Source organism: Gadus chalcogrammus, chromosome 7 (genome assembly GCF_026213295.1).
Source record: "Gadus chalcogrammus isolate NIFS_2021 chromosome 7, NIFS_Gcha_1.0, whole genome shotgun sequence".
Classification (NCBI taxonomy): domain Eukaryota; kingdom Metazoa; phylum Chordata; class Actinopteri; order Gadiformes; family Gadidae; genus Gadus; species Gadus chalcogrammus.
This window is the reverse complement of record NC_079418.1, coordinates 3,215,240-3,229,013: the sequence shown is the minus strand read 5'-3', so window position 1 is coordinate 3,229,013 and position 13,774 is coordinate 3,215,240. Positions and strand designations below refer to the sequence as shown.

Sequence of the window (13,774 nt, the reverse complement as noted above, 5' to 3'; positions counted from 1 at the left end):
GTCCGCGGTTGCAACCGCCAACCGCGCATCTCTAGGAGGCATGTCACATGTTTAAAGCCGCAATTGTATTTAATTAATTAAATATTAAAATATACAATTATTTAGTCATAGTATTATGAGTAGACCATAGCTTTTATTCAATTATTGTTATAACAAGATCTGTATCTGACCATTGACCATCAGCTCGGAAATTCTATGAATGAAATTCGTATTGACGTATGGCACTATATCCCTATAGGGTGCCATGCCGTAATTCCGACGCCTCATTGTTCCGACGTCTCAATGTTCCGAAATATTTCCCATTAGATCGACATGCCACTATTCCGACGGTTCAATGTTCCGAAAAAAAAAACCCATTGGTCCGAAGGTCCGTTAGTCCGACTTTTCGAAAAGGAGGCGCTTTAGGCCGACGGTTCAATATGCCGAATAGGAAAAATAGTTTTATACCTTGCTCGCTCCCTCTCCCTCTCACTCTCACTCTCTCTCTCTGTCTCCAAAATACAACCTAGGCCTACATATCACGTTCACGATGAATTTTGGAGGGCAAAAAGACAACGCTTCACTTCATTTCGACACGGTGTTGCAGCACCATGGACAGAGAGCGGAGGTCTAATTCTCAACACGGGCACGGGCACGAACACACACACACACACAGAGTGAGAGAGGGAGCGAGCGAGGTATAAAACTCTTTTTCCTATTCGGTATATTGAACCGTCGGCCTAATGCGCCTCCTTTTTGAAAAGTCGGACTAACGGACCTTTGGACCAATGGGTTTCGTTTTCGGAACATTGAACCGTCGGAATAGTGGCATGTCGATCTAATGGGAAATATTTCAGAACAGTGAGACGTCGGAACAATGAGACGTCGGAATTACGGGCAGGCCCCCCCCTATAATCCCATCTTGAATTTAATAGACCATTCTCGTTGCTTCGAGGAAGTCTGGTGGTGTCCGTATATAATAAATAATAGGCCTATGTTTATTTATTTATTACACGGCTCTTCTCAATGCTGTGGAACGCTCTGTTCACTTGCATGGGCCATTCCGACTTCCGGTGGTGAATTATCTTTTACTTCAGGGCTTAAAGTATTTTTTAAAGTTGTTAAATAAACTAACATCATTACACGGTTACATAAAATAACCTAATCAGCAAAGACAATGGTTTTATAGCCATAATTTAAACGGCATGCTGGTTTCAGCGTCCATAGCAACAATCTACGGAGCCCCTCTGGTGACATCTGGGAAAATAAATAAATCTGTTTGCCCGATTTAGTGACCCGTTTTCCCTACTTAATCATCTGTTTTCCTGATTTAGTGATCTGTTTGCATGTCTTACTAATCTGTGGCCACAATTTAATAAATTGCGGGAACAAGATAATTAATTTGTGGCCACAATTTAATAATTTGTGGGAACAAGATAATTCTTTTGTAGCTGTTAAAGTATTTCGGCATGGTAACTATGAAGTAAAAGGGGGGAATTGTATCCAACACGCGTGGAGGAAAATACCACAGAGCTATCTCCCGGCTCTCAACGGGGCTGCCATATGTTTCTGACCTCAAATCTGACTCCCGCGCTGGATTGTATCAAGTAGGCGTGGCCTATGTGACGTAGGCGTGGCATGTGTGACGCATTGGCTCCGCCCTCCGCACCTGTCTAAAGGTGCTGCCATCTGTGGCTGTAGTAGTAGTTATTGCAGCTTGTGTGTTCAATCTTGCTTCCTAGTGGCTATGTAGGGGTAATGCAGCTTGTGTGTTCGATCCTGCTTCCTAGTGGCTATGTGGGGGCAGCTTATGTGCTTAAAATACATAACAGAAACCATATGAGAGAAGAAATTACTATATACGCCAAAAAATGAGACAGATGGCCAGACTATTGATAATGGCAAAAGCTATAACAACTTTGAAGAGCACCGAAGACCTTGTTATGCCCTGTAACTTTCCGCATGTGATACAGGCAGTTAGATCTGTTGCTGGTTATGATGTCGAAAGCAACTCGTATAAAATCCCATCATTGGCTTTGAAATTGGGACACAGTTTAGCCAAAGTTGCAGGCATTGTGCAATGCATTGCCATCATTGCAAATCGCCCTGCCGTTGCAGAGTCTGCAAAGCAATTTGCCACTCTACATCAGAAAAAGAGGACAAAGTCCATTTCTGCTGCCCCATTCCGAAACCTTCAACAAGCCAAACGGAATAAACCAGAGGTTTTACCCTTTACAGAGGATGTGTCGGTGCTGCACAAGTTTCTTGCGACTGAGCGTGTTAAGCGTATGAAGGACCTTGAGGAAGAACCCAACAGCAAAAGCTTTGGAAATCTTGCTAAAGTGACTTTGACGCAGGTAGTACTATTTAACAGAAGGCGGGAAGGTGAAGTTTAAAAAATGGAGCTTCAGACTTTCACATCCAGGTATCTTACAGAGCTGAATCCAGACATTGTGAGGGGCCTTACTGACTTTGAGAGGAAGCTTGCAAAGCACTTTGAGAGAGTTGAGATTTGAGGTAAAAGGTCAAGAAAGGTTCCAGTGCTTCTAACCACTGACATGATCGCTGCTATGGACCTCCTCATGAAAAGCAGGAAAGAGTCAAGTCCACAAAGAAGATGTGTTCATGTTTGCACAGCCAGGTGTCCTTTCCCATTACAGAGGCTTTGACTGCTTTCGTAAGTATGCAAAGCAATGTGGTGCAAATAACCCAGAGGCACTCACCTCAACAAGATTGTGGAAACAAGTGGCCACTTTGTCCAAACTACTAAATCTGAAAGAAAAAGAAATGGATCAACTTGCCACCTTTCTAGGACATAACATCCGTGTCCATAGAGAATTCTATCGGCTTCCAGAGAGTACCCTTCAGCTTGCAAAAGTCAGCAAACTCTTGATATCAATCGAAAAAGGTAGACTGCCTTACCTGCTGGGGAAAGGGCTTGATGACATTGAGGTAGATTCCTGAAAGTAACATTTTATTTGAAATATAGCTTTTAACCACTTCAAATATAACTATTATAAGTGTTCTTAGTCCTTAATTTAAATAATTTGCCTCAACTGTTTTTTACCCAACCAGATGAAGTAGAAATGAGTGATGATTCCAGCGAAGAAAACGTTGCTGACCTACATCAATGCAAAGGTATCCTGACTTGTATATATGTGGTAATATCTTTAAATTATGTCACATAAATTAACATTTCTTGGGGGATTATCGAAATGATCCTCTATCTGTTTTAAGTAGTAAGTAATTCTACATTCATGATTTTGCATTCAGCTTATGTTTACATCTAAAAATCTAAATTAATATATAATGTAGAATTGCATTTTGCCTGACACTGAGGTTGTTTACAGTGAATAATACAAGCAAGCAAACGTATCTTCAGAAAGCTCATAGAACAACATCACAATCATTATTACTTTGCAAAGGCTCAAGAACTGAGACTGCTAGGGACCAGACACTTCTGAGGCACACTCCTGAATCAACCACCCTGGACAACATGGAGGGCACTTCCGAGTCAACCACCCTGGACAACATGGAGGGCACTTCCAAGTCAACCACCCTGGACAACATGGAGGGCACACCTGAGTCAACCACCTTGGATAACGTAAACATGAGCAACACACAACCAAGACATGGTAAAATAGTCACATCCCAAGCTTCTTCAAAGTGCTCCAAAAGAAAGCAAGGTTAGTAAGCATTTTGTATTCATTACTTTATTAGAAAAATGTATTGATAACATCCTATAACTAATAACTAGAATCCTTTGTATCATATGTGTATTAGCAGAGCCATTGTTCCATCAGTTGTATTTTGTTCCATTTAGGAAAGCTGTGAAGGTGAGAAGCAAGTGGACAGGTGAGGAAGTGAAAGCTGTTGAGCGGCATTTGCTTAACTTCATGACAAGCTGCAGAATACCTGGTAAGAAGGACTGTGACTCCTGCCTCCAGGCAGAGCCAGTAGCTCTGAAAGACAGAGACTGGGTTGCCATCAAGTACTACGTACACAACAGAAACGTAATAGTCACTCTCCCGTCATTTCTAAGGCTCCTTGGTCTTGTCTATCTCCTGCACCTCTGTTGGGTTCATCCAGAAGTATGACATCTGAGTCCTGTAGGAAGTTTAGGTCAAACGTGTTGACTTCTGGTTCTGTTTCTGGGACTGAATATATATTGTGTCCAGCATTTCCTGTGACCTCTGATGTTGTTGCTTCTTCATCTTTGCTATGATCATGATTCTTAGTGTACAGATACAGTCTCAAGAGCTTGACTTTGTTTTTCTCACACAAGTCATCCACGGTGCAATTTTGATTTACTTCGCCTTGTGAGAAATCAAGAATGCTGCGATGATCACTTTCCAGCATTAGTGACTTGCAGAAATCGTTTGGAAAGAAAAGGGATTCTGCCAATAGTTGAATTTCGCTGACTTTAGTGTATCCGTCTACACTGACATGTCTGGTTCCACCTCCCTTCACAGCCCTCACTTGTTTGAATTCATTTTCGATTTTGTTGAAGTTCATCCATCCAATTTCAACCCTCTTTAATGGTCTTTTTGCATTTTTAGATCCCTGCATTTTCTCAGAAGTCCCCATAATTTTGACTCCCCTGCTATCCGTGGCAGAAGACTTTGCCCTTTCTCTGGTGACTGTTGCGACAGAAGGCAACAGTTGCCAATCTGTCCCCATATTGTGGAATGTATTTTGCGAGATCCTCTTCACTCATCAGTGGAATAACTGAAAAATCAATCTGCAAAATATGAATGAAGACAAAAATATATTTAAGTACAATTATTGTGTGTGACAGACACATTTTCCCAATTTAACTACTCCCCCCCCCCCCCCCCCCCCCATTAATGACACATTTTAAAGCTAAATGATTTAACTATTTAACCACAGGAGAAAGAAGGAGAAAGAAATAAAACTTCAAGTCTCCAACTACAAGTGTTATTTTGCACAAGCAAAAGAAAAAGCACACATTGATAATGATTTATTTTAATATGTTTCTTGTTTTTGTAATGAACTAGTTAAGTAAACAAGTTCTGCATTATAGATAGAAACACATCAGATAACCAACCCTCCCGACCATATCACAATACAATAGGCCTAGATTAAAATGGAATACAATCAGGCAATATAAGGGGCAGCTGTGACTGTTAAGGAACTCTTGTAACATTCTACATGGACCAATTATCAGAGCATTCCACCCCTTCTTTATAGGTCCATGGCTGTTTCCCAATGTGAAGGCTGCAGCCTTGCTAGGACGCGTCCTTGCTAGTCGCGTCCTATGGAGATGAGACTAGTGCTAGCTCGAGTGCTTCCTAGCGTTTGTAACGTTCAGACTTTGGAATGACTGGCTAGTGTGGAAGCGCTTCCGCTGTGTAAACACATGTGCACTTCTGAATAAAACATGGAAGCAATGAAGCTGATCAATATTTATTTGCTGTGGTGTGAGCTGGAGGAGGACTCCGAACGACTTTATTGGCGGAGGGTTGAACGAAGGATGACGATTGCTCTATTGTCGGAGTCTGCCATCAGAATGTCGAGGTATGTGAGCTTTGAATGTCAGAATTGTATTAAATTGTATTGCATTGAATTGTTGCATTGAGAATAGTGCTGCTTTTCATGTGTTTTTGTTGGGGCAACGCATATTCTATTTGAACATGGTTGTTTAGCTGATGGTTTATCAAAATCAGAGTTTATGCTTCATAAGTTTGCGGAAATCTTTTCTGACAGCTAGCCCCGTCAAGTGTCACACGTTTAAATCCCTCTGAACGCCCCCTTGCCTCTCTTTGGGCAGGATGAGTTGGAATCATACAACTATTATTACCAGTGGGGTGGCGGAAGGCTATTGAAATATATGAAAATCCTATTCTTATGACAAACATCTCAAAGAATACTACATGTATGAAAGAATATATATATATATATATTATTTACCTATTTATCTATATTTACTCTGTTGTTGCAGGCCATGCATTACTGCCAAAACAAAGCCACCGTGCCAGTGCTGCAGCGCTTCTTCCAGGGAGAGGACACCCGCCCTGATTTCAGGCTTAGCCGGGAGGCTATCTAGGTCCTCCAAACGGAGCGACGGATCGAATGGTGCACAGAATTGCGGAGGAGGTTGTAGCTGTCCGGGGCAGTTTCATCAAGCTGCCATCAAATTATGAGGAGGTCAAGGCCATGGGTGAAGGGTTTGCCCTGCTGGCAGGGCACCCTGCTTTCGCTAAAGCAGCTGGGGCCATCGACGGATCCCACATCTGAATTAAATGTCCTTGCGGCCCTGATGGTCAAGACTTCGTGAACAGGAAGCTGTATCCATCCATGGTGCTGCAGGCAGTCTGTGACCATCAGGGTCGCTTCATTGACACCTTCGTGGGCTTCCCAGGAAGCGTGCATGAAGCACGCATCCTGCGAAATAGTTCAATTTACCTGGCTGGCAATTACCCTCCACCAGGCCATTTCATCTGGGGTGATGGTGGCTATCCATGCCTTACACAGCCGATAGCCCTTATCACACCATATAAGCGGCCACTCAGAGGCATGGCAGAGCAAAGGTTTAAAGGGCAACTTCACCCATTTCACATAAGCTTTGTATTTTTAGAACCCCCCTCATATTTTTGAATGGTCTAGCATCATTCCCTTATTTTCTGGAGAGACTGGAGAGATCCGTATCGATCTCCAACACTTCCTGTTTTCAATGACGCAATATGACGATTTTTGCGTACAAGAAAATAGGAAGTGTAAGAGGGGATGATTCTCGTAACACCGAGATTCCACCGGACGCGTTACGGCAGCGTTACGGCAGCGGCACGTCTTGGGCGCGACTTTGCCCTGCTTGCATTTCCACCGGGCGCGTTACGGCAGCGCAGCGGCAGCCGTATTCACGCAAGATCACGAGATCCCGCGATAATCCGGAACGTACGCGAGACCGCGAGATCCCGTGAAATACCGCGTGTAACGGTACAGCAGAGCCCGTCTCATTTTAGACATTCTCTGGTAACAGCTGACTTTGCTTCTCCGACGCTGAAAACTTGATCTGGCCATCTATCCTCAATTTTCTGCTTCTACCATGGGTAAGTTTGCTACTCAGTTTCTATATTCACCTGGTTGTACTTTTTTAATCGTAGTTTCATTATTTCATACTTTGTTGTGCTGTACTGAAACTAATTACATAGTTAATGCTGTTAAAAGTCCAGCTATAAATGATTAAATACATGATTTGTTGCTTTTTGTTTATAAAAACAATAAGTTTCATTCATGATAATTATCATGATAATTATTTCATATGTATTGTTCACATATAGTGCCTTGCAGAAGAAGAACCCTTGCATTCGTCCTCCTACTTGAAGGACTGCAGAGGAGGGGTAGAGGGAGAAGGAGCCGATTCTGGGTTCATCCCCTCAACCAGAAAAGAAGAGAACAAGGCGATTTTCACAATCTGGTGGCTGAACTGAGGCTGGACAGTCAACGCCACCATCAGTATTTCCGAATGAGTGCAGAGCAAATGGACGAACTTCTATCCTTCATCGGCCCTGAAGTGACCAGGCAAACCACTAACTACAGATCTGCCATAGAACCCAAGCAGAGACTGGCTGTGGCACTAAGGTAAACCACAAACAGATGAAATCATAGACCAGAAGCTGGAGAAACATTTGTTAATACTTTTTCAACATAGAAACGTAATAAAATAAATAAGTCACTGCTAAAAAATTAAAGGAAAAGTTTTTCAAAAACAATAATAAAAACGTAAGTACTTAAAAATAGTAAATAAATGTAAAAAGAACAGGCAAACAAGCAACATTTCTATTAAGTGTAGTATGGCCCCATGGCGTTCGGGTCTTCCCAGTTTCCCAGCATTTGTGTGAACGACCCTGTTTGTGGGGGGGGATGAATTGGTAGAAAATGAGTGGGGGGGGTAGGCAACGGTGTTGGAGGAGGAGGTTGAAATTGTGGGGGGTGGGATGTTTGACCCAGAGCGGGGGGAGGTAAAGGTGGAGGTTGGCCTCTTTCGAGGTTGTGAAGAACCGTCAGGATCTCTATTTTGGCCTGTTGCCGTCTGTCCTTGTTCAGGCGGTGCAACATTGGCACAATGCTCAAGGCAAAATAATATGCCTCGTCTCGCTCGTCCTCTGGCACATGCGGTTTGGGCACCGGCTGCTCCAGCAAAGACATCAGCCGGTCCCCAATGCCTGTGTCTGTGTGTCTTTGGCCTTTTCTGGTTTCCCTGGGGGCCTGCGCTGGCGGTCTTGGAATTATGTCCCTGGGGCTACGGGACCTAGAGGCAGACGGTGCCGAGGTTGATGGAGCCGGAGATGTAGGCCTACACTGCTGTTGCAATGAAATACCAGGGGTGCTGGACCGATCCTCAGACCGGTCTGACTGAGGGGTCCCCGACCTTTCCTCATCATGTCCTGGCATATTGCTTCTTGAGCTATATAAAAGAAAAAGTTAGACAAACGAACAATTTCATAAAGTATATTTGTTTATGTTTAAGTAATTTATACAGACCTTCTTGGTTGTAGATGGGGCAAAACGAAGGACATGATCTCCGCATATTTCCAGTCCTTCTGTGTGCCACCTGCCGATCCACTTGGCCGATCCACTCTTTTCCGTTTTTTTACAAATGCGTCCCTTAAAACCTTCCATCTTGCTTTACACGTGTCAGCTGAAACAAAGGAGAGACACAGGTGAATGAAAAACTTTCACATCTAACATATTTATTTGCTTCCTCCCTCACAGGTACATGGCTTCTGGAGATTCCCTTGTGAGTCTGGCATATAGCTACCGCCTGGGGCACACTACAGTCAGGAACTCAGTCCACATGGTGTGTGCTGCCATCGAAAAAACGATGATGGAGAGGTTCCTACCCAGGCCAACACAAGAGACATGGGAGGAAGTGGCTCAAGGCTTCTGGGACAAGTGGAATTTTCCAAACTGCCTGGGAGCAATAGATGGGAAGCATGTGACCATCCAAGCCCCAGCACTGAGTGGGAGTCAGTATTTTAATTATAAGAAAACGTTCTCGATAGTGCTTTTGGCACTTGTGGACTCGAACTACAGGTTCAGGGTCATTCAAGTGGGGGACTTCGGAAGGTCCAGTGATGGCGGCGTATATGCTGGGTCGGCTCTCGGAAGAGGAATGGAGACCAAAACCCTTCATGTCCCACCCAGTACCTCTCTGCCTGGCGCTGCTCACTTGGGTGATGTGCCACATGTCATGGTGGGTGATGCAGCCTTCCCACTGAAGCCGTATCTAATGAGGCCATACCCCGGACATCACCTCACTCACAATAAGAGGGTATTTAACTACCGACTTTCAAGGGCAAGGATGGTGGTTGAGAATGCTTTTGGCATTCTCTCCTCCAGGTGGAGAATCTTGCATCGCAGGATCAACCTGCACCCACAAAATGTGGACACCCTTGTTTTGGCTGCATGCATTCTCCATAACTTCCTGCTCGCCCCGAGAGAGAATGTGAGGTTGCTGGAGGAGGCAGAGCAACAGGGGAGAAACCTGCCAGCAGTACGCAACATGGGAGGAAACAGAGCCTCGAGAGAGGCCTGTAATATCAGGGAGATCTTCTGCACCTATTTCAACTCCCCACAAGGCAGTGTGTCTTGGCAGGACAGGATGGTGTGAAAGTTCTGCAAAAAGTGTGGAAATGTATATATTTGTAAATAGATGTTTTTTTGGTTATTCAAGGCAAGGCAACTTTATTTGTATGGCACTTTTCATACACAAGGCAGACTCAAAGTGCTTCACATATAAACATTGTCATACAATAAAATAAAATAATAGGTAAGTAAAAGAAAAACATGCAAAAAATAGAAAGTTAAAAAAGCTTTTTTAGAAAGTGCAATGTATTTAGATGGTTTTTTTTACATGCTCATGCTTTATTGTTCTATTCTAAAGATGTCATCAATCATTGTGAATAAAACATTTCAAAATGAGTCCGCTGTTCTTTTCATCTTCAACTCTCCTGAAAGTTCACACACTTCCCTCACAGCTAACTATATGATCAGTATTTAACACTGGGTAGTTACATTTTCAATAGGTAGTTATAATAGTATTACATATTTGTATACACCTATAATACGATATATTGATGCACTTCTTATGACAAATGTACTTATTGTAAGTCACTTTGGATAAAAGCGTCTGCTAAATACCCTACATGTAAATGTAATACCATAGCTGTGTGAAATATTTTGTAATGTAGGCTATCTTTTCTTCCAGAAAGTACAAAAGTTTTAAAGTTATTCAGTCAAGTACTTCCAAAGAAAACTAATATTTAAAGTAATTGAAAATGTTCTGTAACTTTGCACTGATCAGGACATATTTTACAGATACACAAAGGTAGATTTTGTACAGTTCATTTAAAGTCACATTTTCATAATCTTAATCAGAATCAAAGCTTTATTTGGCAAATACATTTTCACGTGAGGAATTTGTCTTGGTCTTCAGCGCGCACGATATTTACAAACACTAAACAGTAAACAATAAAGCAGTACTTTGTACTCACCATCCATTCCCAAAACGACTCCAATTAAATTCCACGCTTTGTCCTTCCGGCCATTGTCCTTATAAAAAGGATGTGTGGTTGCATTAATTTATTTATTTTATTTTTTTTCCACAATGTCTTGTTTTTTAAAAAATGTATGATGACTCTGTAAGGTGACCTTGGGTGTTTTGAAAGGCGCCTCTAAATTAAATTTATTATTATTATTATTATTATTATAAATGATTTCGTGCAGCTGAACTTCAACAATGAGCCTCTCGTCGTCCATCTTGCCGACCCTCTGAGACCGTTTGATTGATTGCTTTATAATATGTCCATGATTGATTGACTGCTGACCTGGTGCCACCGGTCATGACGTAATAATGTTGATGTGAAGTTACATGAGCTGAGTATTGTGTTTTATTTTGAAAATTGCCCGGATGCTCTATGGCTTTTACTTTTTCACTTCCTGCCCTGATCGATCTGCTCTGTTGAAATTGACGCGGTTCAGCAGCGGCTCGCGGCAAAAATAGGAATGCTATGGAATGATAGCGCTGCGGCGCGGCACGCCGCTCCTGGGACGCTGCTGAGACGTTCGGCAGCCGCGCCCGGTGGAAATGGTCTCATTGATTAGAGTGGAACCTATCTGCTGCGGTGACCGCGGCCAAGACGTGCCGCTGCCGTAACGTTGCCGTAACGCGTCCGGTGTAATCAGGCCGTAAGACTACAACCACTAGTGGGCACTAGTGGGTCCCACCCCCTAGAGGGGGGTGGGACCCACTGACGCTACAGACCTATTAGAGCAGTGCCAGTGGGTGGGACTTCACCAGCAGAAACTAACAACCACAGCGTCTGAAGCTAAGATAACAGAGGCTGTTGATAAAACTGAAGTACATTGGCGGAGGGTACTGGATCTGACATAGAAGATGGCTCCATGCAAAAGTTCACCATTTCGAAAGAAATACAAACGAGGACTACCGTATTTTCCGCATTATAAGGCACACCGGATTATAAGGCGCACCTTTAATGAATGGCCTATTTTAGAACTGTTTTCATATATAGGGCGCACCGGATTATAAGGCGCATAGAATAGAAGATACTGCAGTCAAACGTTTGACTGGGGTTGCGTTATGCATCGACTAGACCGAGCTGTGCTAAAGGGAATGTCAACAAAACAGTCAGATAAAGTCAAACTTTATTAAGCGTTCTGACAACTCCGGTCACTCCCATGGTAACGATGTTCAAACGTTAATGTGCATATTAACAATATCTCATCAATATCTCTTAACAATAAGCTCACTTTTCAGTTCATTCCCCGTCTACGAATCCCTCAAATTCTTGTGTGTCCGAATTGAACAGTTGGGCGAGTACGGCATCCAACATGCCCGGATCCCTCTCGTCATTATCCGAGTCAGTGTCGCTGCTGTTGCCTGGCAGTTCAGTGATTATTCCTGCCTTCGTGAAAGCTTGGACCACAGTTGAGACTGTTATATCAGCCCAGGCATCCACGATCCATTGGCAGATGGTGGCGTAAGTCGCCTGGCGCTGTCTTGGTGACTGGGTGACGTGATGTTCGCCTTCTTGGCCCCGTCCACACAAAGCCGATTTTTTGGGTGAAACCGCATAATGCTACGGCCACACCAAACGTGTGTAACGTGCCTAACTTGACGCTTGATCATTGTGTGTCACAAAAATGGTTCAACGCGCCAACGCGCCTGTGGCTGCGCTGGATTTAGGAGTCGGAGGTAGGAAACCCAAACGCCGCCGTGTTTGGGTGCATGATAGAGTTTAGATCGGGTTAGATTAAATAATCTCGGATATAAATAACAATAATCGGGTTAAATAACTTCACATGGTGTGTCTGGTGTGTTTCCAGCATTCGTAGTGTTGATCAGCAGATAGTCCGCCAAGACGTTGAGGTTGCTTAGCAACCAGAGACGCTGTCCATGCAAGTGAATGGAGCGTTCCCTCTTCGTCATAACTATCAAACCAAACATCCTTCACATTCAACGAGCGAACATGATGAAAGTATAATGCACATTTCTCACTAAAAATGTTTACATAAACGCATTTAATGGCGTAACTATGTTACTATTTCCACCCAGAATAAAGAAAGATGTCGGCCGTATGCTTCTGTGCAAGCGTCACTACTCTCTGCCAGTGACGTCGGGTCAAGCTCCACGCTGATTTGTTCCATTAGTAGATGGAACAAGGAGGTGTCCGATAGGCGGAGATGATCAGCGGGAGTGGCCGCCAGCGAAGCTGTGCATGGTGGGAGTTGTTGTCTTCAATCCACAAGCGCCAAAAAGTCACTTTCTGCCTTTTCTCGGTCAAGACGGCACCAAATTAGAATTTTATTTTATTATTCGACTACATATAGGACCCAATTTCAATACATATTCATGCCTCCACCGGTGAAATACTCCTTTAACACTCATCACTCTCGGGACCGCTCAATTGTTGAGCGTGCCTTTGGGATGATGAAAACCCGCTTCAGGTGCATCTTTTTAGAGGCACTTGAAGTACATATTGAGTTTGTTCCAAAGGTATATGTAATTCCATAATTATCCATATGTGTCTGTTTAACTTTCTTATTGTACCTTATAATTGTAAAAAAACTTTAATGGATTAACCTAATTATTACACCTTAATTTACATTAACATTCCTGTTAGTCTCTCTAAACCTTTTACTTGTGTAGGTGGTGACTGCGTATGCAGTACTGTACAACATTTGCCTTGGTGTGGGCGATGACCTCCCAGTGGAGGATGGGGCCATGGAGGGAGATGACCCTCCTCCTGAAGGAGAATGTGGCACGGAGTCACAGAGTGGAGCTCCTCCGGCCCCCTGGCCAATTATGCAGGGGAAAAAAGACAAAGAAAGTGTTGATAAACATGTATTTATTTTTATCGATAATATCTGATCTCATACATGCATACATTACATCCATACCATCCTTCATTCATTCACCCCTCTCAACCAAACGCTCAAGGAGAGAAGAAACGGTCAAACCGCTCCCTTGACTCCACCTCTCTCCTCTCATCCGCCTGCCGCTGATGTAGAATATCCTCCCTCACCAGAAGCAGGAAGGGATCCTCCCTCCCTCATCTCCCTGCTCCGGCCCCTGCTGCGCCCACTGCAACTGCCCCCGATGTGATGACTCGTAGCAAAATGCGTCGTCCTAATTTTTGATACATTATTATTTCAACTATAGGTTATAATCACAGAAGAAAATTTTAATAAAATGGCGGGCGAAGAGGAAGAACTGTGCGAGCAAATACGATTATATAAGCATTTATATGAT

At 43.3% G+C, this 13,774-nt stretch overlaps 1 protein-coding gene and 1 long non-coding RNA gene across 6 annotated transcripts; both read left to right on the top strand.

Moving 5' to 3' along the window:
• The first annotated feature begins 997 nt into the window (after positions 1–997).
• Positions 998–4,783, top strand: LOC130386695 (uncharacterized). Of its 2 annotated transcripts, none has more exons than XR_008896169.1 (4): positions 998–2,931; positions 3,055–3,117; positions 3,330–3,665; positions 3,803–4,783. It is a non-coding gene; the product is annotated as an uncharacterized LOC130386695 (long non-coding RNA). The 2 variants fall into 2 exon arrangements; XR_008896168.1 differs by having other exon boundaries at positions 999–2,931; positions 3,405–3,665.
• A 66-nt stretch (positions 4,784–4,849) lies between these two features.
• Positions 4,850–10,600, top strand: LOC130386647 (uncharacterized). 4 transcript variants are annotated; one of them, XR_008896150.1, is made up of 4 exons: positions 4,850–5,517; positions 5,942–7,581; positions 8,499–8,663; positions 8,781–10,600. XR_008896150.1 is itself a non-coding variant. In XM_056595668.1 (4 exons), exons 2-4 carry the CDS (start codon positions 7,046–7,048, stop codon positions 9,611–9,613), a joined length of 1,203 nt encoding a protein of 400 aa, XP_056451643.1. In that variant the 5' UTR covers positions 4,850–5,517; positions 5,942–7,045; the 3' UTR covers positions 9,614–10,600. The 4 variants fall into 4 exon arrangements, 3 of the variants coding, with proteins under 3 accessions (XP_056451643.1, XP_056451642.1, XP_056451644.1); XM_056595668.1 differs by lacking the exon at positions 8,499–8,663 and having other exon boundaries at positions 5,942–7,049; positions 7,281–7,581; positions 8,716–10,600; XM_056595667.1 differs by lacking the exon at positions 8,499–8,663 and having other exon boundaries at positions 8,716–10,600.
• Positions 10,601–13,774: the final 3,174 nt, after the last annotated feature.

Excerpts from the sequence above, each read along its gene's own strand:
- LOC130386647 (XM_056595667.1), top strand. The coding sequence starts at position 7,262 with ATGTATTGTTCACATATAGTGCCTTGCAGAAGAAGAACCCTTGCATTC. Across the intron at positions 7,582-8,715 it reads AGACTGGCTGTGGCACTAAG|GTACATGGCTTCTGGAGATT; the intron begins GTAAACCACAAA and ends CCTCCCTCACAG.